This window comes from Paroedura picta, chromosome 11 (genome assembly GCF_049243985.1).
Source record: "Paroedura picta isolate Pp20150507F chromosome 11, Ppicta_v3.0, whole genome shotgun sequence".
Lineage (NCBI taxonomy): Eukaryota > Metazoa > Chordata > Lepidosauria > Squamata > Gekkonidae > Paroedura > Paroedura picta.
In genome coordinates this window covers 1913378-1940376 of record NC_135379.1, presented here as the reverse complement: position 1 = coordinate 1940376, position 26999 = coordinate 1913378, and the positions used below count along the sequence as shown (strand labels likewise).

Here is a 26999-nt window from a genome sequence, read left to right as displayed (position 1 = left end):
CTGGGATTGGCCAAGGTCGTGCAGCTGGCTGCATGTGGAGGAGTGGGGAATCAACCCCCCCCCCAATGGTTCTCCAGATTAGTGGCTGCTACTCTTAACCTATTTATTGATTGATTTTTATTTATTATATTTATATACCGCCCTCCCCCGAGGCTCAACCTACACCACGCTTGTAGGGGCAAAGGTCAGGAAGACAGGGAACAACGCTGGACTTGACTAAAAGGACCGTGGAGAATGCTGACGCTTCGGCCAAACTGATGTTTCAGATAAACATGCCAAACAGAGAGTCCTGAAGCCCAGAATAGCCCAGCTTCAGAGGGAAAGAAAAGAATAACAGACTGATGTGATTAGAAATAGTATAATGACAGACAAGATTAGAAACAGCATAATTAACTCGTGTTGGGGTCCAGGTGCGAAATGCGTCTGAGGAGAAGAATGTCCAACTTAAGTAGCGCTGCCTGGCCCATCAAACCAGCTGGTGGGGGCAAAGGGGAACCTACCGGGGGCAGGCAGGGAGGACGCCTGGAAAAAATATCTCTTTGTGGGCATTAAAAAAAAAAGTCGCCTTTCTGACGCTCCGTTTCTGGGGGGGAAACACTATGGTAGAATTAGCTTCTGACCATAGAGTTCGGCCTACATACCAGAGCATCCCCCCAATGTAATCAAAATCCTTAGGTCACTTGCAGGTGATGTCCGACATTGTTTTTTTGTTTTGTTTTTCATGCGTCTGTCATGGTTGGGAGGAGGCGGGATTTCCCCGGGGGGGGGTTCTTAAACCCCTGAAGTGGGGGTGGGGGTGGGAAGGCACCAAACAGAGATCCCCAAGGACCAGCAACCCTAAACTTAATTCTTATGTGAAGATGCAGTTCAAAGATGGGGAGGAAGGTTGTGAACCCACCCAATTGCTCTTGCAGGAGGGATCTAGTCCAGCAGCACCTTGGAGACAAACGAGATTTTTGGAGTCCAAGGCCCGTCCGTCCCTCGGATGCTTGGAGTCCAAGGCCCGTCTCACCCAGGGGCCAGCCAGTTCCTCTGGAGGGGCAACAATGGGGCAGAGAGGCCGAGGCCTTCCCCTAAGATTGCCTTGTGGTTCTGGGATCCAGAGGTATAGTGCCTTTGGATGTGGAGGTTCCCCTCAGTCACTGGGACCAGTGAACCTGTGAGGGGAGGTCCAGGAAAGAGAGGCTGAGCAGCCTTGTGGGTTTCAGAGCCGAGCCGAGATTGGGACCTGAGCTGTTCCTTCCTGATACCACCATGGCTGTTCGGTCCTAGCTATGTGGCCCTGGTGCCCATGGGCCTTCCTGAGAGCAAGCAGCTTTGGAAGACGGCAGGCAGGGCACTGAGGCCTCTAGTCTGCAGCAGCTCCCGGGTTTTACGGTACATATTTATTTAGGCTGCCCTAGCTGGAAATAGACACATTTGTGGTTCTCAGAGAGCCACCGCCCACCCACCCCTCCCCTCTCCTCTCCCATGGCATTCGGAATTGCAGAAATATGTCGATTTAAAAATACCCAGCTATCGATTTCAAAGCAAATGGGGATTTTTTTTTTTAAGTCACACACACGGCTTTCCATTCGGTGTCTTTGAAACAAAATGACCCATCGCCTTTCCAAAAATCATGTGTGATGTTCCAAACCAAGGAAGGACCCAGAATTTCAGCTGGCGGAGGGGGGGGCATCCACCATCACAGATATGTACGGTAGAGAGGAAAGTCGGTGTCCAGGGACACCTGCAAGACCAGCAAAATTAAATCTGGGGAGAAGCCTTTTTGTGCACGCACAAACTTTGTTGGTCTTCAAGGCACCCCCACACTCCAGCTTTGGCTTCTGACCAACACGGCTCCAGGCTTGAATCCAGGTGTCTGAAGAGGTGGGCCTCATGCGGAAGCTCTGTCCTTCGCTGGTCTTCTCTGGCCGCTGGACTCGGCCTTGGGGCTGCTTGTGTCTCACCGACATGATAGCCTCCCGCCTGCCAGACTTCCAGTTGGGGCCTTCAAAATAAAGTGATCCATCGCCTTTCCAAAAATCACATGCAATCTTCCAAAGCGGAGGGCACAGGATCGGCTTTTGGGGGGTTCACAAGACCCCCACACCCCATGCGCAAGGTCCCAAAGCAGAGAAGGGTACGGGGCCATTCCCAGGGTGCTGACACCCCCTCCCCCCCCCAAAAAAACAAACAGCTATTTTGCGGGAGCAAATCCTCCCTGCCTCTAGCAGAGACCCCCGAGGGGCAGGGCAGCCTCCGAGCGCCCCCCTTGCAACAGCTGGCAAAGGGGGCGGGGCGGGAGGTGTGGCCGGGAGGTGTGGCCGCCCCCAGGCTTGCGGTTGACTGGACGGTGGTCACGTGGGGGCCCCGCCAGCCAATGGGGCGCTAGCCACGCTGCCTTTTCTCCTGGCCCGGGCCCCGGCGGCTTCATGCTGCTGCGCTGCGCTCAAGGCTCCCATTCATGGCGCCCCGACGCCGCCGCCGCCGTGCGCGCTCCAGGGGTGGGGCAGGGGGGCAGGGGCAAGCACTTCCCCAGAATCAGTCCCCTTGCAAAAGACGTAGCTCGAAGCACTTTTCCCGGGAGTCAGCGCCGCCGAGGACGACGGGGCTTGCCTCCTGCCTGCCTTCCAAGGCGCCCTGCTGGGGACTGCAAACACGCCGCCGAGTTCTCTCTTTGTAGGCATTACGGCATTTATACGCCGCTTTGCCTCGGGGCTCTTCCCGGCGCCCCGCTTTGAAAGGCGCGACGCTCTCTCGAGCAAGCGGGGGACGCCGAAGGGCCCCCGGGAGAGCCCCTCCGTTGCCGGCCTCCGAGGAAACGCCGCCGCAGGCTTTCGTGGAGGCTTGCTCCCGAGCAAACCCACGCCCCCGGCCCCCGAGTCTCGCTTGCTCCCCGCGCCCGCCCCTCCCTCTCCTCTCGCGGAGGCAACGAGCCAGACCCCCGAGGTGCCAAAGGCGGACGGCTACAAACTTACCGGCAGAGACGCGCTTGAGGACCGCGGGCGGCTTACTCGCGAGTAAGCCCCCCTCGCCTCCTCTACCGGAGCCGCGCAGGGGCATGGGGGCTCCCGCTGCCGGGATCGGGCCCTGGCGGGGCAGACGCAGGCAGTCCGCGGCTTACCTTGGCCGGGCGGAGCGGGGAGGGGCCGGGAGCCGGAGGGCCGGCGGAGCTCAGCCCCCGAGGCCGGACGCCGCCTGGGCTGGTGGGCAGCGACGCTCCGCGCCGGAGAGAACCGAGTCGGGCCCCTTTCCCAGGCCGAGACCCCCACCCACCCACCCCCGGGTGGGGCTCGCAGGGGCGCAGGACTGTCCCGGCCCCCGCCCGCAGAAGGGCCGCAACGCCCCGTTGCTGGAAACAGTTGCAACCGGAGGGGGGGGGGATCCCGCTCCTTCTGGCTTTGCTCGGGACCCCGTTGGAAACTGCAGGGGGGGGGATAAAAGCCTCCCCCCCCTCCCTCCGTGTTCCGGAGCGAGCCCTCCCGCCGGCTGTCCGGGCCTGAGTCCGCAGCGGCTCTGGCGTCCCCCCGCACAAGAGGGCCAGTGTGTGGCTTGGGCGGCGGGCAGGGGGGGGGCATTAAAAAAAACTGGCAGCGGGAAAGGGCGGGGGAGGATTTGGGGCTGCCAAACCCCGTTGCAAAGACGGGGAAAGAAAAGCCTTTTTAAAAGCCCCCCCCTTCCTCCCCCCCCAGCCCCGCCTCACCCACCGCGACTTCGCTGCAACTTCAACCATAACATTAGGGAGCTAAAAATAACGCGGGTGGTTTCGAGCGCTCCCGCCCCCCCTCCTCCCTCCCTCCCTCCCTCCCTCCCTCCCTCCCCCTTTGCCTCCGCCTCTCTCTCCCCCCCCCCCTGCGCCCTCCGCCTAGTTGCGCGGGGGGAGCGGGGAGCGGAGCGGCCGCCCGGCCATATGGATGTGATTTCCCGGCTCGGGGACAGATGCGCGAGGCGCAGGCAGGCGGCCGCCGCTAGGCAAGGCGAGGGGAGGCAGCGCCCCGCATGGACCTCGCGCCCCGCCCGCCTCCTGCTTGTGCCGCCCGGGCCGCGCTCCGGCGCCCCTTCGCCGCCTCGGCCATGAGGAAGCGGGCCAAAGGCACGGGCGCCGCCGCCGCCGCCTCCCGCCGCTCGGGCTAAGCGCGGCCGCACAGCCTGCCCTGCCTGCCTGCCTGCCTGCCTCCTCCGCCCGGCCGGCCGGAGCGACCCTCGTGGATGTGGCAGCCGAGGCGAGGCGGCGCCGGCGATGGGATCCGCGCTGCTCTACCAGAGCCTGGGACTGGCCTTCTGCTGCTCCGTGCTCAGCTCTGCCTACCTGCGGGTGAGTCTCTCGCGGCGGCGCCCACGAAGCGAACTTTCCGATGGGCCCGGGGAGGGGGGGGGGCTTTGCCCGGGGACCCCAGCGTCCCGTCCCCCCCCCCCCCCAGTTCTCCCAGCCGGCGGCAGCCCTCGCGATTTGGGGGAAATTAAAATCCTCAGCCTTTGCGAGTCAGGGACTAGGGAGAGGGACACCCCCTCCCCCCCGCCGTGCATTCGGTGCATTGTGAGGGCGGAATTCCTGCTGGTGCAGTTTGGTGTCACCTGGAAGGTGCTGGGTGCCTCCTCCAGCCTTGGGGCCTTCCTGTTGCAGGACCCCCTGGGGAACAGTTGCTGGAGCCCTGTGGCCGGAGGAGAGGGTCCCAAACTCGCAGTGGTCAGTAAAACCGGAGTCCAAGACCAACAAAGATTTATTCAAGGCGTGAGCTTTCCAGTACAACTGGACTCTTCCTCAGAATCTCAGGATGGGTGGGGGCGATGGCAGATTTTGGATGATGGGACCCAGCTTTTGTGGCTTGGGTGCAAATGCTCCCGAGGTCTCTGACTTCAGCGCTTTCCAGTGTGCACTATTCTAACTGTTCTCCCCCCCCCCAAAAAAAAACAGTTTCATTTGCATTTTTTAAAAAAACCCAGAAAAATCCCCAGCCTCCGTGCATCAAGGACTAACCCAAGGGACATCTGCCCTTCTCCCCCAGCCCCTGTGGGTTGAGTTTATTGTGACCGGCACGATGCGTCTGGTTTTCCTCTCCGGCTGATAGTGCTACTTGGAAGGTCTTTGGTGCTACTTGGAAGGTCTTTCCTGCCTCTGTCAGCCCCAAAGGACACCCCTGGGAGAGATTCCTCCGTCAAGAGTTTGCGCTTCCTGTTGCAGCGACAGGAGAGGACATGGTGTGACGGTCCGAATTCTGCCATGGTGGAGACGGCCGAATGGGCAGGGGGGACAGAACCGGAATCTCAAGCGCTGCACGTCTGCTTCATCTTGACAGATTTTGATCCCCCCCCCCCGCCCCATTCAACAAACCAGCAAATTCTGGGGTCAGGGTGGCATTTGGTCTGATGCGCTCCTTTGTGTGTGTTATGTGCCGCCGTGTTGCTTCCGACTTCGGGCGACCGTCTGAGTGAACGGCCTCCCAAATCTGTGCGCGTCCAACATACCTCAGGTTTAAAATGTTTGTCCGGTACCCAGCTACGGGGATTGTATGCGCCAGGATTTCCAAGCGTACATTTCAGGGCTTGGTGCCCTTGAAGGATCAGCTGCAATAAACGGAGATGTCTTTCTTTCATTTCAGCGTTCGAACATGAAAAAAAACCCACATAGCTTGAAACTGATTCTCTCATTCCTCCCCACAACAGCCTTATGAGGCGGGTCACGTTGTAGATTGCAGACATTTAACGGTGCAATCCTAAGAATGCTTTGAAGGGACTAGGCCTTGCTGAGTAAACCTGTTTAAGGGCGGCTCTGGGTGGGCTGCGGCCATCTCCGATTTTATCTCCTTGCAGTCAGGGACACTTGAGCAGGATCAGGCCAGATTTGGGTGAGTAACTGGTGTGGAGCAATAGAGCAAAGTCTGAGTCCAGGGCATCTTGAAGACCAGAAAAGTTTATAAGCTTCCGTGTGCACACAGAACTCTGCAGAGGCATAGATTCCGATGGGCAGCTGTGTCGGTCTCAACCCAGGAGCACCTTTAAGACCAACTAAATTCAGGTCTGGGCATCATCGGCTTGCGTGTGCGTGCCCACTCCTTCAGACCCGTTCATTCCCGTGGGTCGCCGTGTCGCTCTGAAGCAATAGGCCAAAGTCTGAGTCCAGGGGCCCCTTGAAGGCCAGCAGTTCTGGGTATAGCCTTCACGCACAGGCACAATTAAGCAGGCATGCCCACAAAAACGTCTACCCAGAATTAAGCAGGGGGCCCACAGCCTTCTCTGTATAAGGCCACCAAGCGAGCGTGCTGTCCCAGTCCTCTACAGCAGGGGTAGTCAACCTGTGGTCCTCCAGATGTCCATGGACTACAATTCCCATGAGCCCCTGCCAGCTAACGCTGGCAGGGACTCATGGGAATTGTAGTCCATGGACATCTGGAGGACCACAGGTTGACTACCCCTGCTCTAGGTGTAACTGCCAGCGGACCAAAAAGTCACGGGTCTTTGCACTGGGTCCGAATTCTAAGGAAGCAGGAGAGGGGGAAATGAGCACCCCACTTGCTCCCTGCCGCTGCTTGGCGATATGCTGCCCCTCAGCATAGGGGCTGCCCCTACAGCAAATACTCCCCACGACAAGGGGCGTCTTAGGCCCAGGGCTTTCGAATTCTCCCCTGTATCACCCGGCTGCTCTGCCGACAGAGGTTGCCTGGCACCTTCAGGAGAGATCGACTTGGCCTGCGGAGTCTCGGAAGCTAAGCAGGGTCAGCCCTGGTTAGGATTTGGAAAGCCCAGGGCTTCTCCGCAGAGGCAGAGAGGCAGCCCAGGGCAAACCACCCCCCAACCCCTCTTCCCTTGAAAACCCTGCAGGGTCACCAGGAGTCGCCGTTGGGGCTCCATTACAGTTTCCGCCAGCAAGGATCAACCCCCCCCCCCCCCGCCCCAGCCTGCCCTTCAGGACTATTCTGAATTGGCTGACATTACACTGTTATTTTTTGGGGGGGGGGATTGGCGGGGCCCAGTGCTAAATGCTAGCTGTACATGGGGGGGGGGGTTGCTTTGCAGTCACACCAGCCTGTAAACTGACAGGGCAGGAGATCATTTCTGCTCATTCGGTGTCGGCGGCATGCCATCCTGGTGTGGGCGCTGCATTCGCGTCCAGTGGCACCTTCGGGACCCACAAGGTGTTGGAGAGAGGCCCGGTTGGTCTGAAGCAGCAGGACGAAATCTGAGTCCAACGACACCTTTAAGATCCATAATGTGTTATTTGAGGTATGGGCTGCTGGGTGAGCGCCCACCTCTTCAGGTATGTCCACAGGGACATTGCAGGTCTGCCCGTACCGGCAGGGCAGAGGGGGAGTAGCAAAGTTGCAGATGATGTGACGAAGGTGTGGGGCAGATTCGAGGAATAACAATCTGAGCGTAGATAGTCGTTGTTTGATCCCTGCTTGTAGCCAACAAGGTGAATCCCCCCCCCCCCGAATTTAGCCAAAGCTTGCTATTCAGATTCTGTCCTGGCGTCTGTTGAACACCTCAGTGATGCTGTCTGCTAATAATCTGCTGCCCCCCCCCCCTCCACCTACTTGTGCAAACCGGCAACTTAATGTATGTGAAGAAGCAGTATCCGTGTTTGCATGGAAGGGTCTACCTTGAATTAATACTTTGCTGGTCTTAAAGATGCCGCTGGACTCAAGCAAAGGTTCTGAAGGTTTGTGCTTTTGAAAGTCCAAGCTCCCTTTGTCCCTTGTCGGCCTCGAAAGAGCTAACTGGGCTTGGATTTGGCTTTCCTAGGGGGCGACCCTCTGGGGCCAGCTCCCTCTTGCTGCTAAGAATTGTGTCTGGAAGACCCAGGTTCAGACATTCAGGCTGCTGGGTGCACTTTCAGCTTCGCCCGCCTTGCAGGAATGTCGTGAGAGCAGCACGAGGAAGGGGAGAACTGTGCCCACTGCTTTTGAGCCCTTTGGAAAAATGTTTTTAAAAGTGCTCTTTAGATCAATTTGACATGATTTCTGCAGCCATCCCGGGTGCCTCGCTGGGGTTGCAAAGGGGGAACTGCTGTGGAATGTTCCGGCAAAATAAAACTGGAGCTACAGGGTGCCCCAAAGACCCTCAGTCCCAGCTGCCTGGGGACCGATGTTTTGTTCTGCTTCTTTCAGGAAACGGATAAACTTTCCCCTGGAGGCCTTTTTATCTCTCGGCCTGCTGCAGGGAACTGCGATAACCCACAAAGGCAGGCAATGCACAGAAAAGGCACCATCAGGGGTCAGGGAGGCAATCCGTGCATCTCGGTTTTGCAGTCCACTTTGGAAGCGCCGAGGAGGGCATTGCCAGGAAACGGAGCAGGTATCGATAACCTGCGCAAATGGAGGGGTTCTTCCGACGTGCTCAGGGGTCAGCCTCTGTCTCCCGGCAGGAAACAGCCCAGCGATGGGGCTCGGGCTGGCCTGAGACACCGACCAGTCTCTGCGCTTTTTCCAGCTTTGGATTAGAAAGTTGCCCCGTAGGGTGTACTGGTTAAGTGGCTGCTCGGAAATCCGGGGGGGTGGGGGGGGTGCGTGTTATGAAAGTGTTATTTCGCTATGAAAAAAGAGATTAGAATGCCGCAGGATTCCCCCCCCCCCTCCAGCTTCTGAAGAGTCAATCAGAGCAGGCAAGCCTTTCTGTTGCAGCTTCGTTTCAGAGGGGAGCCAGGCTGGTCTGCCCTGGAGGAGACGAATTCGAGTCCAGCAGCGCCTCAGGGACCAACAAGATTGGGGGAGATAGAAGCTTTCGAGAGTCGAAGCTCCCTTTGTCAGATACAAGCAGGAACGGAGATCCTTGCATCCTTCTAGCTAGATTACCCTGGGCCGGCCACAGCTCTCTCAGAGCTCTCAGCCTCACCCACCTCACAGGGTCTCTGTTGTGGGGAGAGGAATGGTAGTAAAAGCGGGATACAAAACCCTGGGTCTAATTGTTTTTCTTCTTGCCGTGATTGTTGTTCTGCTGGTTCTTGTGGTTCTCCTTGTTCTTCTTTTTCGTGAAAAAGTACTGTTGTTGGGTTAGCTATTCCTGGTGCAAATGGTATTGCTGTTGGGTTAGCTATTCCCCGTGCAAATGGAGGGCCACTTCCAATACTCTTGGTGGTCAGCCTCTGTCTCCGCAGGACACGTCCCAGAGACTAGAGGTGTTGTCCGTGGGCATTTGGCCGCCTTTTGCGCAGAGGTTCTTTGTGTAAGCGAGCCCCGCAGTCGTCCCAGCGATGGCCAGGAGGCATTGCAGAGGAAGTAGCATAGGCTGAAGTCCAGGATATTGATTTATTTATATTTGGATTTTTATACCGCCCCTCTCAGGCCAGCTGCCTCAATGCGGTGTACAACAGGATCTGACATTGATTACAAGACAAAAATAGCAAAATGTCAATGTAAACATTTTGTAAAATGCTGTTCAGGGTTCCACAGGATTCTACGTTGGCAGAGTTTAAAGGTGCAAAGGAGCAGAGAACAAGGTGCTTAAAAGGATAAAATGGTTTTATTGAGAAGAGAAACAACTTTGCTAGTAAGAGAGGAGAGAGGTAGACCTAACTGTCTAACTGAATAATTGTTGTTCTGGAGGCAATCAGGAAGGAAGTGGGCTCAGAGGAGCAGGAAGTCTGCAATTGAGCCAATCAGGACAAAGGATGATATTATTTTAAAAACATCAGGAAGTTCCTGATCTAACTATGCTAAATCCACATTTCGCCCAGTGCCCCCTGCAGGATGTTCTTCTTATGCTGTTAAATCAGGAACACTGCAGGATGAGACAGGAAGGAAGAACAATCACACTGCATATTCCAACCATCTAAGCCCCAAGCCAGCACAAGGAGATACCTTTTCATTGGTGAGGAAGCAGCAATCAAGCCGCAGTTGACTTAGGCGGGGGGGGGGGGGGGACCACAAAGGTCTATGCTGAGGAGGTTCCCCTCCATGTCAGGCACTGTGTACTCTTCGGAGGCCTCCCATCCAAATGCAAGTCAGGCCAACCCTGCTTAGCTTCTGAGATCAGACAGGATCAGGCTAGCCTGGGCTACCTGTTTAAAAGGAGACCTGCCCAAACAACACAAAACAGTGTGTGAGTTTTTGGCTTCTCAGAATCACACAGAGCTGGAAGATACCCCTAAAGGCCATCTGGCTCAGCCTTCACAGCCCTCCTGGATCGGCTCATCCCAAGAACTTCCAGCGGAGACTCCACCCCCCCGCCCCGAGGGAGCAATTTCCATCTATGAACAGCCCCCACCGTCAGAAAATGATTCCTAACGTTTAAATGGAACCTTCTTTCCCGTCATTTGAACCCAAGGCCCCTTGTCCTTGTCTCTAAGGCTGCAGTGAACAAATGGGCCCCCTCTTGGACATGACACACCTGTCACATCCCTCCAGGCAAAGCTACCCATCCCCAAATCTCTCAGCCTCTCCTCTCTCATCCTTTCTCCATAACTCTTCTTCCAGCTGGGAGTTCAGGGGAGAGGAATGAAAGGCCCTTTGCATTCCAATTGGAAGAGCTTTGAAAATAATAAGAATTATTTCTATTATTTTGCAACCCATGCAAAGCATTTTTTCCAATGTGGAGGTCTCCCTCGTGTGTGTGTGTGTGTGTGTGTGTGTGTGTGTGTGTGTGAACGTCTGGTCTGCTGGAAGAGTTCTGGAAGGACTCAAAGCCGCATTGTTTTGGTTGGTGCCGCATAAAAGGGGATCTGCGTTTGGCTTGCCATTTCCTTTGAACCTCTGTGACTCCAGGCGACCTCTCCTCCAAATGTGGTTTTCGGCCTTTGTGGAGGAAGTTGTGACAAGTGAGGAAACACAGATTTCCAAGCGCTGACAAAACACGTCCGGGATTTCCGACATGAATGTGCGCTTGTCAAAATCCGTTACAATTTAGGACGCTCCGCCTTTAAACTAACTTAAGTCCCATCCTTCCAGGATTTTAGCCGTACCAATCTCCATTTGTGAAAGAGAGCTCAGCATTTGGAGTTGGGGAGAATTAAAATCTAATTAGCACTCATCTAGGGAGAGAGAGAGAGAAAGAGAGATCAACCATGCATTTACAAACAGGAACATGGTTGGCTACAGAAATGTTCAAGACTCTCCCAGATATTTCAGAGGGCAGCAGCTCAGTTTGAACCCGGAGACCCTTGGAGATCGACAAGCATTTCGGGGCCTGACGTTTCAAGAGCCGGAGCTCCTTCAGAGAGGGCGTTCTCCCCACGGGGCGCTGGTGTCAAAGGTGCTGCTGGCCTTTCAGCCACCAGATACTTCAGTAAGCTGCTTGAAATTCATTCCGCCTCTCCTTAAAAAATCTTGCATGGTTTTTTGTCAGAGCTAGCCTGATCCCATCTCAGAAGCTAAACAGGGTCTCGGGGCCTTTGAACCCACATCTCCCGGGCCGGGGATCATCCAGTCTCCTCCCAGGAACGTCCAGCGAAGGAGGCTCCATCTAGGAACAGCCCTCCCTGTCAGAAAATGCCTCCTGATATCCAGTTCCTTTCCCTTCCAGTTCCTCTGGATGGCCAGCAACAGGGCAGAGAGGCCAGAGCTTTCCTCTGCGGTGGAGCCCTGGCACTGGGATTCAGAGGTTGACTGCCCCTGAACATGGGGGTTCCCCTCGGCCACCATGGCTCGTAGCCACCGATAGGCCTTCTCTCCGTGAATCTCTGCGATCCACCCTTGAAAAGCCTGTGTCCATCGCAACGTCTTCCGGCAGTGACTTCCACATTTTCGTTTGCTGCATCGAAAGAGTGACTGTGGCCAGCAGTGTGGTCATCCTTTCAAGCTTCCTGCAGCAAGTGTGAAGAAATCCCACTGGAGAGGGAGGTGGTGCAGCCTCTACCTTCTACCCCCCCCCCCCCCGTCCCTCCCCCGGGTTTCTCACACTCCCAGTTGAGTGCAGCATTGCCCAAAAGGCACCTGCATTTGGTGCATCCTATAATGGGCTGAGTTTTATATGCCCTAACAGGGGTGACCAAACCGTGGCTCTCCAGATGTCCATGGACTACAATTCCCATGAGCCCCTGGCATCTGGAGAGCCACAGTTTGGCCATCCCTGTTCTAGAACTTCTAGACCCCATGCAAATAAGCACTACAACCGCTCCGAGTCTTTTGTCAGGAAGGAATAGCCAATAAATCTGATAATATATTAATAATAATATTATAATCCCCAGATCCCAAACCAAGACATCCCCCCCCACACACAGTTCTTTCAGAGCTCTCTCTACTCCACCTGCCTCACAGGGTGTCTGTTGTGGGGAGAGGAAAGGAGAGGTGTTTGTAAGCCACTTTGAGACTCCTTTGGGTAGTGAAGAGAAGGGCACAAAGACTGCCCCTCGCCCTCCACCGATTCTTCTTCTTCTATGAGAGATCTGTACTCTTACTGGTCTCAGAAGAAGGGAATTTTGCCCATTGCAAGATTCTCCCCCGGAAATTCAAGGGGGTGGCAGGTTACGGTGGATGAGCGATAGGGTTGTGAGTGCCCTGCATGGTGCAGGGGGTTGGACTAGGTGACCCAGGAGGTCCCTTCCAACTCTAGGATTCTCTGATTCTAAATCTGATTGGTTGGAATACAAATCGGCTCTTCTCCTGCCCATCAATACGGTGGCTCTCCTGAGACTGTTCTCATTTGGGGGCATCGCTGAAAGGAAAGTAAAAAAAGCGAAGTGCAATAACAAGGGAGCAGGACAGCAACGGCGTCAAGAACATCTGCGCCCAAAATGCGAAGTTTTGACATCGACAAGAAATACTCGGCCTGGGCCCAAATCGCTCGCAGGCAGCGGCAGTTCCAAGGTGGTCCTCCACAACAGATACTTCTCCGGAGAATGTAGCGTCTCCGGTCCCTGCGGGTCCGTTTGTCATAAAACGCCTCTCCTTTATTCTTCTTAGAAGCCTTTATCTCCCTTGCAGAATCTCGGCGGGTTCCGTGCATTTAGCCGCGTGGCGCGGTCTCTGATCGGCAAGCGAGATCCTCCCCGGTTGTATCTTGCTGCTGCTTCTTTCTCTTTTTTGACCAAACCATAATAGCGATTCCCTCCCTGACCCCCACCCCCTGCCCGCTCCCCGGGGTGCAAGGGCCTCGCTTGGTGCACGGAGGGGCTCAGGCCTGCGGTGTTTGTCATGTTGTGTCTGTGTTCTTAAAATTGTTTATGCTTTATTTTCCTGGAATTAATTGCATGTGGTTCTGCTCTCGGAGAGGCTGTTTGGCATCTCTTGAAGCCGCGTTCTCCTGCAATTATTCCACGCTGGCACCACATTCCCTGTTCCGGGTTTCTAATTATAGAGCGAGCGGAAGTCCCTTTAACTGCGCCTGAAGAGTTCACGGTTAAGCTCACGTTGGCCCGCAACTCCGATGCTTCCAGGGGCTCCTTGTAGCATAGGGCCAGGGCGGTGCAGCGGACAGGAGCACCCTCCTCGTGCCATGGAAGCTGCCTGGTGAGCCTGGGCCTGCCACACGCTCACTGGTCTGATCCAGCAGGGCTCTTCTGATGTTGAGCTGCCTGAAGCGAGCTGTGACTTGAGGCCTCTTTGCTTCCACACCCACCAAATGAGAAGATGTCGTTTCTGTGCTGCGTTTCATCCCTTCAGGCTTTCTCCTGGTGCTCCCAGAAGAGCTTCTTGGACTTCCATGTCCTTCCCCATCTTCTAGGCTCTAAGAGCATGCACAAAGTTTAACTCCGGGTACCTGAAGAACTGCGCATGTATATGTGGGCTTAAACCTGGAATTGAACTTTGTTGGTCTTGAAGTAAGTTTCCCCCCGGACTGGAGCGTTGTTCTCACTTCTGCTCAAGTGTGCATCTCACCACAATGCTAACGGTTGCCTTGTGCCTCTCACAGTTGGGAAGCCAAGAGCGAAGGAACTTCTGTTGCGCATGAAGCCAGGAAGTATCGCAATTGCGGGCCACGGCACTTCCGTCCCCTTGCGTAACTTCCACGTACAACATCCAGTTTTGTCTCTGCGTCTCTAATGGGAGTTTGCATCATTTGGAGCTCTGATGGCCCAAGCCCCCGGCTCTCATGGACTTCATGGGTCTTCCTCTGTCTGTAAAAATGCAGAAGACACGATCCGTCTTGAGCCACAATGGGAAAGCAGGGAGGGGGGGGGGAGTGTTAACCCTTCAAGGCTTGCTCGATTTTGCTTTTCGGAACTGGGTTCCCTAGACGGTTCCTGGGACTTTGGAGGGATAAAAGACATGAGTTTTTTTAAAAAGGCGTCTTGAATTTGAAGAATGAAAACGAGAGGAGCTCACTTTGGATTTGTAAAACCAAGTGGGGATTGAAAGCTAAAATGTTACTTCTTTCATTTTTAAACCCACCTTTGTCCTCAAGGTGGACCCAAAGCAGCTTGCTGTATCCGAGGCTGGTTGTTCCACCTGGCCCACCTCGCAGGGTTGTTGTTGGCGGTGGTGGAGAGAGGAATCCAGTGTTCTAGCCATGTGCGACTGCTGAGGCTGGGCATGGGGTGGGGCACTGAAAATCTACCCTATTTGCTGGCAAGGACGATGACATAATCGATAGATTATGCCAAATAAATCCAAAGTAGCTAATTGGTATGGAAGCTCTAAGGCAGGGGTAGTCAAACTGTGGCCCTCCAGATGTCCATGGACTACAATTCCCATGAGCTAACGCTGGCAGGGGCTTCTGGGAATTGTAGTCCATGGACATCTGGAGGGCCGCAGTTTGACTACCCCTGCTCTAAGGCATTGGGTGCCAAACCCCGCCCTCCTGTAGCTCCACCCACAGATTCTCCAGGTAGTTCCCAGCCTGGAGCTGGCAACCCGAATGGTTCCCAGCCTAATATTTGACACCCCTGATCGCCGTCTATCTCCCTAGATAAACCAGGGGTAGTCAAACTGCGGCCCTCCAGATGTCCATGGACTACAATTCCTATGAGCCCCGGCCTGCTGGCAGGGGCTCATGGGAATTGTAGTCCATGGACATCTGGAGGGCTGCAGTTTGACTACCCCTGCCCTAAACGGTCAAGCAGTTTTCAAACTGGTATGACTGTTTGGCGTCGTGGTTAAGAGCGGCGGCTTCTAATCTGACAAGCTGGCTTCGATTCCCCGCTCCACATGCAGCCAGCTGGGTGACCTTGGGCCAGTCCCAGTTCTCTTGGAGCTGTTCTCTCAGAGAAGTTCTCTCAGAGCTCTCTCGCACCCACTTGTCTCGCAGGGTGTCTGCTGTGGGGAGCGGAAGGGAAAGGCGATCGTAAGCTGCTTTGAGACTCCTTTGGGCAATTAAAAGCGGGGTATAAGGACCAAGTGTTTTCCTTCTTCATCTTCCAGAGCGGACGTTTTTTGAATACACGTAATGCGGCCGACGGAACAATGTTAAATGGGGGTAGGAGATGGGAAAACAGCTGCCCGAAGTCCGAAGGCTTCTTGCAGCAATCCTGGTAATAGAAAATCCGTCTCTAAATTGTGCCTTGAGACAATCTGCCTTCAGATCTCTGCAGAATATCAACGACCAGGGAATTGTTTGAATGAGCAGCAGCACTTATCTCCCTCCTCACGGCTTAGATAAATTCCTTCCATCGGTTTTGAATATTGAATAAGAAATAAGAACAATTCAGAGGGCCAGGACTGATTAGGGGGTGGCTTGTGTGTGACAAGAATGAATTATCTCCTCTTCTGGGTGGGAAACGGGGATTCTTTTAGCCGAAACGCAGGGAGGCCGGAGATGATATTCTCATCTTGTTAACCGCATTGTTTGACAGAGTGACGGTAACAATTTAAATTAACTGTTATGAGATACAACCTTGGAAGAAGGAGGACAAAGACTAGGTTTTCATATCCAATTTTTGGCTCCCAAAAGGGGTCCAATGCAGCTTACGAGCCCCTTTCCCTTCCCCTTCCCCACAATAAACACCCTATGAGGTAGGTGCGGCTGAGAGAGCTCTGAGAGAACTGGGACTGGCCCAAGATCACCCAACTGGCCACGTGTGGAGGAGAAGTGGGGCCTCAAACCCAGTTCTCCAGATTGGAGGCTGCCGCTGGCTGTCCTTCACCATTCTGCCCATTAGAGCCACCTAAGTTTTCTGTTTCAGGAGATATTTCAGGTCTTCCCAAGGAGGAAATACAGTCAGGACGATGCTCCATTTTAGGGTTGCCAGCTCCCCAGTGGGGGGAAAGGATGCTCTGCTCCCAGCTAAAAAAATGTGGTCGTTTTTCTGAGCTCCGACAAGAGAAAAATAAAATTTAAAGCCCTTAAGCCGATGGTGTGGCATCATTTCTGAGTTTTCCCCAGAAGTGACATCACTCCTGTCTGCCAATTGCCCAAATTCTTAGAGAGGACTGATGACACTTCTGGGGAAAACCCTGGCATGGCTTTAGTCCTATCTAGGAATTGCTTACTTGGTGACCAGTGGCTCATGCAAGCTCATCTCCTAGCACAAATTTTGTTTGTCTTTAAGGTGCCCTTGGATTCTTAGGGGGGTGGACTAGATGGCCTCTAGGCCCCCTTCCATCTCGATGATTCGATTCTTCTACGACTCTATGATTTTTGCCCTTTTCTGCTGCTACAGACAGGCTAACCTGTGAAATCCCATCTAGATGCTACAGGCTAGCCTATTCTCTTCCCATCTTTAAACCTAAGTAGGGGAAGCCCTGCTTACTATTTGGATGGGAGACCTCTGAGGAAATCCAGGATGGGCCACGAGGAGGAAAGCCCTGGCAAACCGCCTCTGAAAACCCTCAATGGCCACCATAAATCATCTGGGGCTTGACGGGACTCCTCAGCACCCCATTTCTGGGAGAACTCTGTGTGAACGCTCCAGATTTCTTTTGGTGGGTCTGAAGCAGCTCTCCCTCACGGAGGCCAAGCCATAAATAGATCTGCTTATCTCCAGCTGGCCTGGAAGGGCAGGATCAATAGAGAGCCATTATCTATTTCACACAGACAGGAGCCCTCTGCCGCCATAGGGACACCGAGACAGAAAGAGAGGAGCTGATAAGGGATGGGCAGTGGGAGCGCTCACCTGGTCAACAAAACATTACAGCTGTTTAGGATGAGTTCCCTGGGGCGAAACTATCTATCCCTGGGTCAGATTCCCTCTGTTCTTGGGAGAAGACAAGGCAGGATCTCTGTGAGCGGCTCTCAGCATCCCACGATTAAGGGATTGCGTCTGCCCGTTAGTCTCCCATTTTGACATGTTTATTTCCTTCACTATGTCCCCCCCTCTCTTCAGAATTAAACCCAAGCAAACGGGAACCTTTACAGGCCACGCTTGTTATTCCTGTTTGGTCCTGGGATCTGTTAAAAATCGTCCTTGTGCCGTATGCTGATTTATTGCCCACCCTCTGCCTACGTGTAGGGCCCAAGCAAATACAGACAAAAGGGACGGTTTGTAGTGTATACAAGCAACAAGAGAGAAAAACCTATCCCAAGGCTACTAGCAATGCCTGCAAACTTTATACAGAGTCAAGAAAAATAAGATAAAAGGTCTCTTCTTTCTGTGGATTTCTAGATCTCTCCCGTTTTCAAGGTAAATTTTCCTCAGTGGTTGCATTACTAGCCTCCCTACACTGCAGAGCCAAAGGCCGGGGTATACTTTAATTTCTTTTAGTAGAGGTATTGAAGTACCAATTCGTTTACAAGTGAGAGGAACAACCACTGAGGAAAATATACCTTGGGATAGGTTTTCCTTTCTTTTTAATATGTGTGGCCCAGCAACTTCTAGCTCATAGAGCAGCCAGCCCAAAACCTTCCCCTGATCTTGCCTCTTGGCACTGGGATTCAGAGGTGGACTGCCTCTGAACATGGAGGCTCCCTTGAGTCCCCACGGTCAGCAGCCATGAATCTGTTTAAAAGCCTTTGGCCGTCGATTCATCCTCCGGCAGCAAATTCCGTGTCGTGATACTCCCTGCGTAAACTCAGGCCTAGAATCATACGACTGTAGATTTGGAAGGGGGCCAGGCAGCTCTCTAGCCCAAGACACCCTGTCAAGGCAGGATCACCCTAAAACATCCATGTTCCCCCCCCCCCACCCGTTCCTCCAGATCCCACGAGATCAGTGGATGAATAAGCACCCGTTAAGGCATCCTAGGACTCCTCGGGCCGCGTTTTGCCTCATTTCCCAGCATTATTTGGTCTCTTGTTGCTCTTTTGCATCTGCCACAATGAGGCCTGTTTGTGTTTGTGTGTGTGTGTGTGTTTTCCATTCCTCGGATCATTTCCCACTCGTGAGATTCTGACTCCGACCTGCGGAAACCGCGGCGCAGACAAAAGAATTCCCGAACGTCCCCTGCAGAGACGCTGGATCCGGCAGTGTTTACGGGCGAGGCCGAGCTGGCACGGACTGGAGGGAGCACAGGGAAGGAGGCGGCACAGGCCGGCTCACAGCTGCGGGCAGAGTGGCAGAAAACAGGAGGCTGAGCCTGGTGCCTACCCTGGAGGGGTCCCCAGACCAAGTACCGTTGGCTGGGAATTGCAGGGATGGGGGAAAGATGAGATGAATCCGTGGGATTGTGGACAGAGCCTTTTGTCTAGGGCAGGGGTGTCCAAACTGTGGCTCTCCAGATGTCCATGGACTACAATTCCCATGAGCCCCGGCAGGGGCTCATGGGAATTGTAGTCCATGGACATCTGGAGAGCCCAGTTTGGACACCCTGGCGGACGTAGAAACAAGAGGACTAGCCAACTTTAACGGAGAACAGATGAAGCTGGCTTGCAGGGGTCTCCTGATCGATGCCGGCTGGAATCATTTTAACAGGAGAGGCTGGAGCGCTGGATGTGAGAGGGGGGAGTCTTCTGAGGGCCAAGGAGGTGTGCCATTTCGCTGAACCTGGCACGACACAGAGGAGCGCTCAATGTTGTTGATAAACCAGCAGCCGACTCTTGGACCGCTGGGCTGTTTTCGGGTCTGTTCAGCGTGGTTTATCTCCAGGCCCTTTGCACAGAACCAAAATCCGGTGTGTGTGTGTGTGGGGGGGGGGGGGAGTCAAAGAGGGCAAGTTCCCCTGGTTGGCCCCGGGAGGGAATCAGCACTTTCCAGAGGTCAGTGAGATTATAAGGAGGCAAGAACAGCCAAGTCAGCAGAAGACGGTGGGTTGCTTTGCCAAGGCGCAGTTTCCTGGTTGCCTGCCAGCCCCGGATCCATAAAACCAGGATCCAGATAGGAGATGCTGGAAGGCAGGCTGGGATGGTGCAAGGGGAAATCTCTTGGTTCAGAGAGCCATTGTGGTTAAGAGCGGCAGCCGCTAATCTGGAAAACTGAGTATGATTCCCCGCCCTTCCCCATGCAGCCAACTGGGTGACCTTGGGCCAGTCACAGTTTTCTGAGCTGTTCTCGCAGAACAGTTCTCTTGGAGCTTACTCTGTCCCATCTGGGAGCCGTTCCTGTGGGCACCAGAGGGCGAGGATGGGTTTAAGTGACAGGCGGAAAGATACCAACTGGATACTTGTCATTTTAATTTTTGCAGTAATAGTAGTTCTGCATTGAAACCAGCTGCCTAAGGAGTTGGGGAGCTCCCCCTCACTGGCCGTCTTCAAGCAGCGGCTGGACAGATCCTTCTCCTGGATGCTGGAGGCTGATCCTGCCTTGAGCAGGGGGTGGGACTAGATGGCCTCAGTGACCCCTTCCCACTCTAGGGCTCTAGAAGTCTTGTTCAGCAGTGGAAGGGGCTGCCTCAGGAGGTGGGGATCTCCCCCTCACTGGCCGTCTTCAAGCAGCAGCTGGACAGATCCTTCCCATGGTTGATTTAGGCTGATCCTGCACTCAGCAGGGGCTGGGATAGATGGCCTCTCTGGCCCAACTCTAGGATTCTACATGATGCTCAGAGGTCTCACATCTGCCTGGCATATGGAAGGTCCCAGGTTCAATCCCCAGGCTCTCCAGTTAAAGGACCAGGCAGGAGGGGATGGGAAAGACCTTTCTCTGCCTGACCTCTGGAGCTGCTGCCAGCCTGAGTAGACAAGACCGACCTTGACGGACCCAGGAGGCAGCCTCAGGAAAAGTCTGAGAATCTGGACGTCTGCCATGTGGGCTCCAGCGGCTCGTTCCTAACCTCGGGACCTCTGACCCGTTGGGCGCGTGCCCTAGAAATGCCAGCTTTGCTTCCCGCCCAGGGTGCATCCCCCACGGCTTGCTCATTGCTGGACGTGCTGCTCTCTAGTGGCTCTTAACTTGGCAGCAGCCGTGGCTATGTTTGGGTGCCCCACCCCCCCAGACAGCCCTGAATAGTTCCCTGCCCCCCTCCGCCAATGGCCCTCTCTGGCGAGGCATGGCTGCCACGTACGGGGTGGGGTGGGGTGGGGGGCCGGGGACAGCCTGAGCATTGCTCACAAGAGCAGCCCATGAGGTCACAGCTTCTCAGCCTCTCCCTGGCCCTGACACCCCGCTGGTGGCTCCGGGCCAGGACCTCAGACCCGTGTAATTCCATGCCCAGCGAGTGAACTCAGGAGGCGTTTGGGGATTCTGGGCTGACACCGGCGAGGAAACGCTTCGCTCTGCCACCATGATCAACCCAACGTCTGATTCAGTATAAAATACTTTATGCAGCGGGGAGGGGCTGTGGCTTAGCGGAAGAGCCTCTGCTTGGCCTGCAGAAGGTCCCAGGTTCAATCCCCGGCAGCATCTCCTGTTAGAAAGGACCAGGCAGGAGGGGGTGGGAGAGGCCTTGGAAGCTGCCTTCTGACTGAGGGGGGGATTCAACAAAAAACTGCTTCGTGTGTTCCGGTCTTATGTTGTTGGGAGGGCCCAGGGCTCAGTGGCAGATACCTGAAGAAGGGAGCGGTGTCTCCGAAAAGCACCTCCCCTGCCCCAAATTGTGTTAGCCTTGAAGGTTTCTGCCGCCCATCTTGACCTGTCTCCACGGAAGGCACCACCTTGAGCCACAGGGAATGGAAACCCCTCAGCCTGGTGCTCTCGGGTGAAGCGAGTGGCGGCTCTGGGAGCTCCTTTCCTGCCTCTACGGAGCTCCTGGGCTCTGCCTCTTTTCTGCAGCCTCCGTTGGGCCATTTTTAGCTACGGGGGGGAGTGTTCCGGCTTGATTGGATCTCGGGCCCTCTTAAGCCGACAGAGATGACAATCTGCGCCAGTCAAGTTGGGCGCCCTCCTGCTTGCCCCCCACATCCTGCTCGGAGGCGCATCGGCAGCAAAGCTGACTAGCTGTGAGTGGAGACGTCATCGCCCGGGCTCTCTGAATTACACTGCGGGTTTCATGCGCCCACTTGCACAGTGATGTCCTTGTTGCAGGCTGATACTGCAACGCCCCCCCCCCCTTCCCAGTTTCTTCCAAATCTCTGTTGGCCCCATCAACTGCCCTTCTCTCCTCCGGGGATCCGCAACCGAAATTTTTGGAATAGCTACGGGGCAAGCCAGTGGGGGGAGGGGGTGGGGGAGCCCAAATGCGGAGGGGGGGATTGTATGACAGAACAGAAAGGCAGGAGGGGGAGAGAAACTGTCCCCCCCCCCAGATGCCTGCTTGCAAACTCCCCCTGGCAGAGCCTGGCGTGTTTATGGAAGGCAGCCCTGTGAATGAAGACATTAATCAAAGTTATGGGCCTCGAGACTTGGGTCAGATACCTGTGGTTTCGGGGCTTGCCAGAAAAGTAAAATTTCACTCTGGGTCATAAAACCCAACGCTACTGATTAAAGTTCCGCAGCCCTGTTTCCAGGGGGCCGGGTGAAGGGGTTACGCATCAGCGGCCGAAAACACAGGCCAAAGGCCTCCGTGGGATTCCGGCCACGCTACGGGAAGGCTTAGGGTTGGGTGTGCAGCAGCGGCAGGGGGGGGGGTTCTACCTTTCCCCCTTCCTGCCCCCCTGCTCTGCTCAGGGCTGGCTCCCGTTGCGAAAGAGCCGGGGATGCAGGCGGAGAGCTTGCTAGTCCGTCTGTGGCAGCAGAACAAAGCCAAAGTCCTGGCGCGTCTTAATGACTTAACAGGGCAGGAGCTCTGGGGAGTCTCTCTCTCTATATATATGTATAGTCAGCACATTTAGATTAGGAACTTCCTGGTATTTTTCAAATAGTCTTCTCCTGTGTCCTGATTGGCTCATTTGGAAACCTCCTACTCCATTGAGCATACTTCCTCCCCGTTTTCTTTCAGATGAAGAACGGTAGTCAGTTAATCTGTTAGGACTATCTCTCTCCTCTCTTTACAAAGGTGTTCCTCTTCTCAATATAGCTATTTATTCTTTAAGCAGCTGGTGCTCTGCTCCTTTGTACATTTAAACTCTGCCAACATTTTTTGTTAAAGGTCTGGGTTAATTACCGATGGCTGCTAGAGTGGTGAAATGGATCCTCCATGTTCAGAGACAGCACACTAAGTTGTACACTGGAGGCAAAGGGGGGGAAGGCCTTACCTGTCATGTCATCCTCGGGAGCTTTCCACTGGCCACTGCTAAGTGGGGAAGAATTCCAAAAAAGATGGACTTCGGGTGATTCTTGTGAGAAAACTTGCCAGAGCCAAATCTCACTTTTAGGCCAAGGAAATGTTGGCCTTTGGTAGAGAGAAATTTGGGGCGGCTGACAGGAGCGTAAGTCCGCTTCTTCTTCATCTTCTTCATTTCACGGACTGAGTGGGAGAGCCGAGCTTTCTGGAGCTGAATAATTTCACTTTCCAGCCGGTCAGTCTGCGTTTGTTCGGCAGCCGCTGATGGCCGCAAATCGTGCTGTGTAATCGCACCCCCCCCTCCCTCCCTGCGCTTGGCTTTCCTTCCACATGGTGTTAAATCGCAGGCTGGAGCAGGCGGCTGGGCCGTTTCAATGTCACGGAGGCAGCCCGGGGAGTTCTTTCAGGAATTCTGGCCTTTGGGAGAGAAGGAAAGATAAGGATAAATAGGACTGATTTGTCAGAAGTCCTCCGAGCATCCTGGGAAATCATCTACAGGTTAAATCCGGAGCAGACTCCCGGGCTGCACAAATAAAGGCAGGCAGGGACACATCCAGCTGGCTTATCCTAAATCAAGATAGATGCAAGTTTGTCGCTGTGTTGGTCTGAAGTAGGATAACAACAATAGAGTCCAATAGCACCTTTAAGACCAACCAAGATGTATTCAAGGTGGGAGCTTCTGAGTGCACGCACAGAGTGCACTCTATGCGTGCACTCGAAAGCTCCCACCTTGAATACATCTTGGTTGGTCTTAAAGGTGCTATTGGACTCTATTGTTGTTGTTATACTAAATTAGATCGTTGATTCATCAAAGGTGATATTGTCCACTCAGGCTGGCAGTAGCTCCCTAGGGTCTCAGGCGGAGGTCTTTCCCATCCCCCTTTGCTTTTGACACCTGCCCCTCCCAAAAGGTCATTGTTACTTTGCATTGGGCTAAATTATAGCTCAGTTCAGGCCTGGCCCACCAGTTTGGACTCCCCTTCTCCTGACTGGCATGTGGATTCTTGAAGGTCAGCGGTCTATGTTTTTGGCTTGCTCTCTTGCATAAGTTGGGTTACATCAGGGGTCCCCCCCCCATGGCACCCACCAAGTGTTTTCAGGAAGTGGGTGGGGGCTTCTACCCAGCAAGGATGTGCACACTTTTGAAAGCATTTCTTCGGCAGTCGCTAACACCTCGGCCTGAGCATCTTCGCTGGCTGACTCAGCACAGGTGCTGTGCGTGCAAGGAAGTGTGTTTCAACAGTATGTTCAGTTCGAAGGCAGCCTGCTAGACAGAGGTTCTTCCTCGAATCATGAACTGTTACGATGGGGAGTTTTGCATGACCTTGCTCCCTGTCCTTTTCTGGGTGGCTCCCTCCCCTGGGGCAGCCACTTTGTCAGGAAGCCCACCACCTTCCACGAAAATCCCAGAAATGCCCGCAGCCTCAAAAAGGTTGGGGGAGCTCCTAGGCCATACCCAAGAGTTTGCAGCATCTCCAGGTCTAAGCCTGAGCCCCAAGCTGGGTCCACACTGTGCTGGCTGTTGGGCGCCAGAGGCTGCCCTCTGCTGCGGTCACTGCAACCCGCCAATCATCCAAGGAAGCCCCTCCAAGAGTCCAGTGCAGCAGTCTAACTTGGAGCAAACCAATCCAGAGATGCTCCTAGCAGCATCGGGTTGATGGCCCGTCCCCTTCAGCAGCCTGCCCTGATGTTGCCAGGGATCGTAAAATGGGCTCTGTCCCATTCCACAGCTGTTTTCCCTCACCGGCCCAAGCCGGCACGATCTGTTTATCTGCCTGGTTGCCTAGCTCCATTCCCCGGTACTCTCCTTCTCATCCTCGGTTTCCAGACCAGCTCCTCGGCTTCCTTCCAGCCCGCTGGTGCTGCAGAATCATAGAATCCTAAAGTGGGAAGGGACCTCCTGGGTCATCTAGTCCAACCCCCTGCATCATGTAAGACACCCAGAACCCTCTCGCTGACAGTGTAACCTGCCACCCCCTTGAATCTTCCCAGAAGCCGGTGGGCGGTGGGTTCCCGTCCTTTCCTTTCTGACTTGGTAAGGCCTATGAAATACGAACTGGCCGTTTGAGGCTGTGGGCAGGTGTCATAATGGGCAGGAGGGCAGCTGCTTGCGATATAAATGGGAGAGGGGGGGGGAATCCGCATGACTGAAAAGTAGCTAAAAACACGCTAAAAGCAGTGTGTTCTATTTTAGCTCTGCGCATGAGAGTGGATTTTGTCCGCGAAACCCACAGAGTTAAAATTCCCTCTGCACGTTCAACCCCACCGAGGGTGCCTTTTGCGTGTTCTGGCCGTGGTTTCTGACACCCCCTCGGGAGTGTGGCAGAACCTGCGTCTGAGTTCACATTGTCGCAAAATGCGTCCCCTCAGACCAGTCGGTCATTTTCTTTTAGCTTTATTCTCTGAGGGTTTCCCCCGCTCAAAAAGAAGAAGAAGAAGAGTTGGTTCTTATATGCCGCTTTTCCCTACCCGAAGGAGGCTCAAAGCGGCTTACAGTCACCTTCCCTTTCCTCTCCCCACAACAGACCCCTGTGGGGTGGGTGAGGCTGAGAGAGCCCTGATATTACTCAAGAAGAAGAAGAGTTGGTTCTTATAGGCCACTTTTCTCTACCCAATGGAGTCTCAAAGCGGCTTACAGTCGCCTTCACATTCCTCTCCCCACAAAAGACACCCTGTGGGGTGGGTGAGGCTGAGAGAGCCCTGATATCACTGCTTGGTCAGAACAGTTTTATCAGTGCCGTGGCGACCCCAAGGTCACCCAGCTGGCTGCATGTGGGGGAGTGCAGAATCGAACCCAGCATGCCAGATTAGAAGTCCGCACTCCTAACCACTCCACCAAACTGGTTACAAAACAGGTTTAATGACCCCCGTTGTCAGTTTCTCCATTTCCGTTCTCCCCGGCCCAGTAAGATTCTCCGCTTTCCGTGACTCTGTCAGGGCGTGGAAGGAGGAATCTCTCCGGCGGAGGGAGAGAAAGAACGACGCCCGCAGGGGCAGCTTTTCAGAACCAGCCGAGAGATGTATCCTGCGGGGATGGACGGACGGATGGACGGATGGCGGAGGCTGGTTCCTCCTTCCAGGCAGAAAGTCTCTGGGAAGGCCGGGCCAGGGTGGGGAGGGGCGGGGAGGGGAGGGGGGAGCCATTGAGAAAGGCGTCCCTGGGACATCCCCTGCTGCAGACCTCTGAAATCTGACCCCGAAAGAAAAGTTTATGCAGTTCAACTGACTGCGGGCCTCCCAACCTGGCTGTAGCGCTGCCAGAACAAACAACCGCGCTGTGACCGCTCCGAGGTGTTTGCGGCAGGCGTCGGGGGGGCGGGGGGGGGGCTGGAAAAAGCTTTCCGTGGAGGAGAGCGAGAACAGGCCGTGCAGATGCGCGCACGTTGGCCGCATGGGCTGTTTGCAAGAGGGGACGGATCGGGGACCGCTTTGGGGCACTGCAGCCCGCGGTTACCTGGCTCTGGGTGGAAAGAGGGGAATCCCTGGAGATCTGGGAGGAGGGTAGGTCCTGGGGAGGGGACAGTGGGGGAGGGGAGGGACTTCCGTGGGGCATCAGGCAAAAGAGTCCTCCTCCCAAGCAGCCGTTTTCTCCAGGGAAATTGTTCTCTGAGGCCTGGAGATGAGTTGCAATCCCAGGATGTCTCCAGCTATTACCTGGAGGTTGGCAACCCTCGTGCTTTTGAGAGGCTAAGGAGACTGGTCTTGTAGGGTGATGTGGGGAGTGTGAAATTAAACACTCACAAACACACACGGGGTGAATCCTGCAAATGTGTTTGCCTTGCCCCAAAGAGAAATAGTTGTTGTTTTTCTTTTTCTGATGCTGCTAAGTTTTGCAGAGAGCGGCTTCTCTGCTGAGTTGGAATGTTACCAGGTTGCCAGCCTCCAGGTGGGACCTGGAGATCACCAGGAACTTGATCTCTAGAGCAGGGGTAGTCAACCTGTGGTCCGCCAGATGTCCATGGACTACAATTCCCATGAGCCCCTGCCAGCGTTAGCTGGCAGGGGCTCATGGGAATCGTAGTCCATGGACATGTGGGGGACCACAGGTTGACTACCCCTGCTCTAGACTATGGAGACCGACCAATCTTCCTGGAGAAAATGGCTGCTTCAGAGGTGGGCCCTGTGGCATTGCAGTACCCTGAGGCCCTCCCCCTCCCCTCCCCAAATGCCTCCTCCCCTAAATCTCCAGGAATATCTCCCCCCAGAGTTGGCAACTGCACACCATTCTACCATGTGAACTCGTATAGGGGGGCAGCCACTGAAGAAGGGAGCCGTGACTCACAAACGTTCCCCCCCTGCCACAAATTGCGTCAGTCTTTGAGGTGCTCCTGGAACCGGGTTCTTTTCTACGGGTCGCGGTCATTCTCAGCCAGGGTTACTCCAGACCGCTGGAGGGGAAGGGTCTGCCTGGTCTGCAGCGGCCTTGTTGAATTCACGCAGGATGGAAAAGGAATGGGAGGGAAGACTGAATCAGCCACGGATTCTACCCTCCAGAGCAGCCATTCTCTCCCCCCCCCCCGGAAACTGATCTCTGTAGTCTGAAGATGAGTTGTGATTCCAGGGGATCTCCAGGTCCCACCTGGAGGCTGGCATCTCCAGCCAAGAGCTCCTTTACCTTGATCCAGTGTAAAGACTGTGCCCAACCTGCATAAGGATTCCTTTCTTCCCAGGTTTCCCCCCTTGCCCTGAGAGCTGTTTCCGACCCTGGAAAATAGATTCTCAGGTCTTGCTAGAATGTCC

The 26999-nt window shown here is 54.6% G+C and overlaps 1 protein-coding gene across 1 annotated transcript in view; it reads left to right on the top strand.

The window, feature by feature from the left end:
• The first annotated feature begins 3843 nt into the window (after positions 1 to 3843).
• Positions 3844 to 26999, top strand: part of PTH1R (parathyroid hormone 1 receptor) — a 67633-nt gene continuing 44477 nt past the window's right edge. The window contains exon 1 of the mRNA XM_077304677.1: positions 3844 to 4297. Within this exon, the coding sequence (XP_077160792.1) occupies positions 4223 to 4297 (75 nt within the window). The 5' untranslated portion in view covers positions 3844 to 4222. The remainder of the gene's footprint in view (positions 4298 to 26999) is intronic.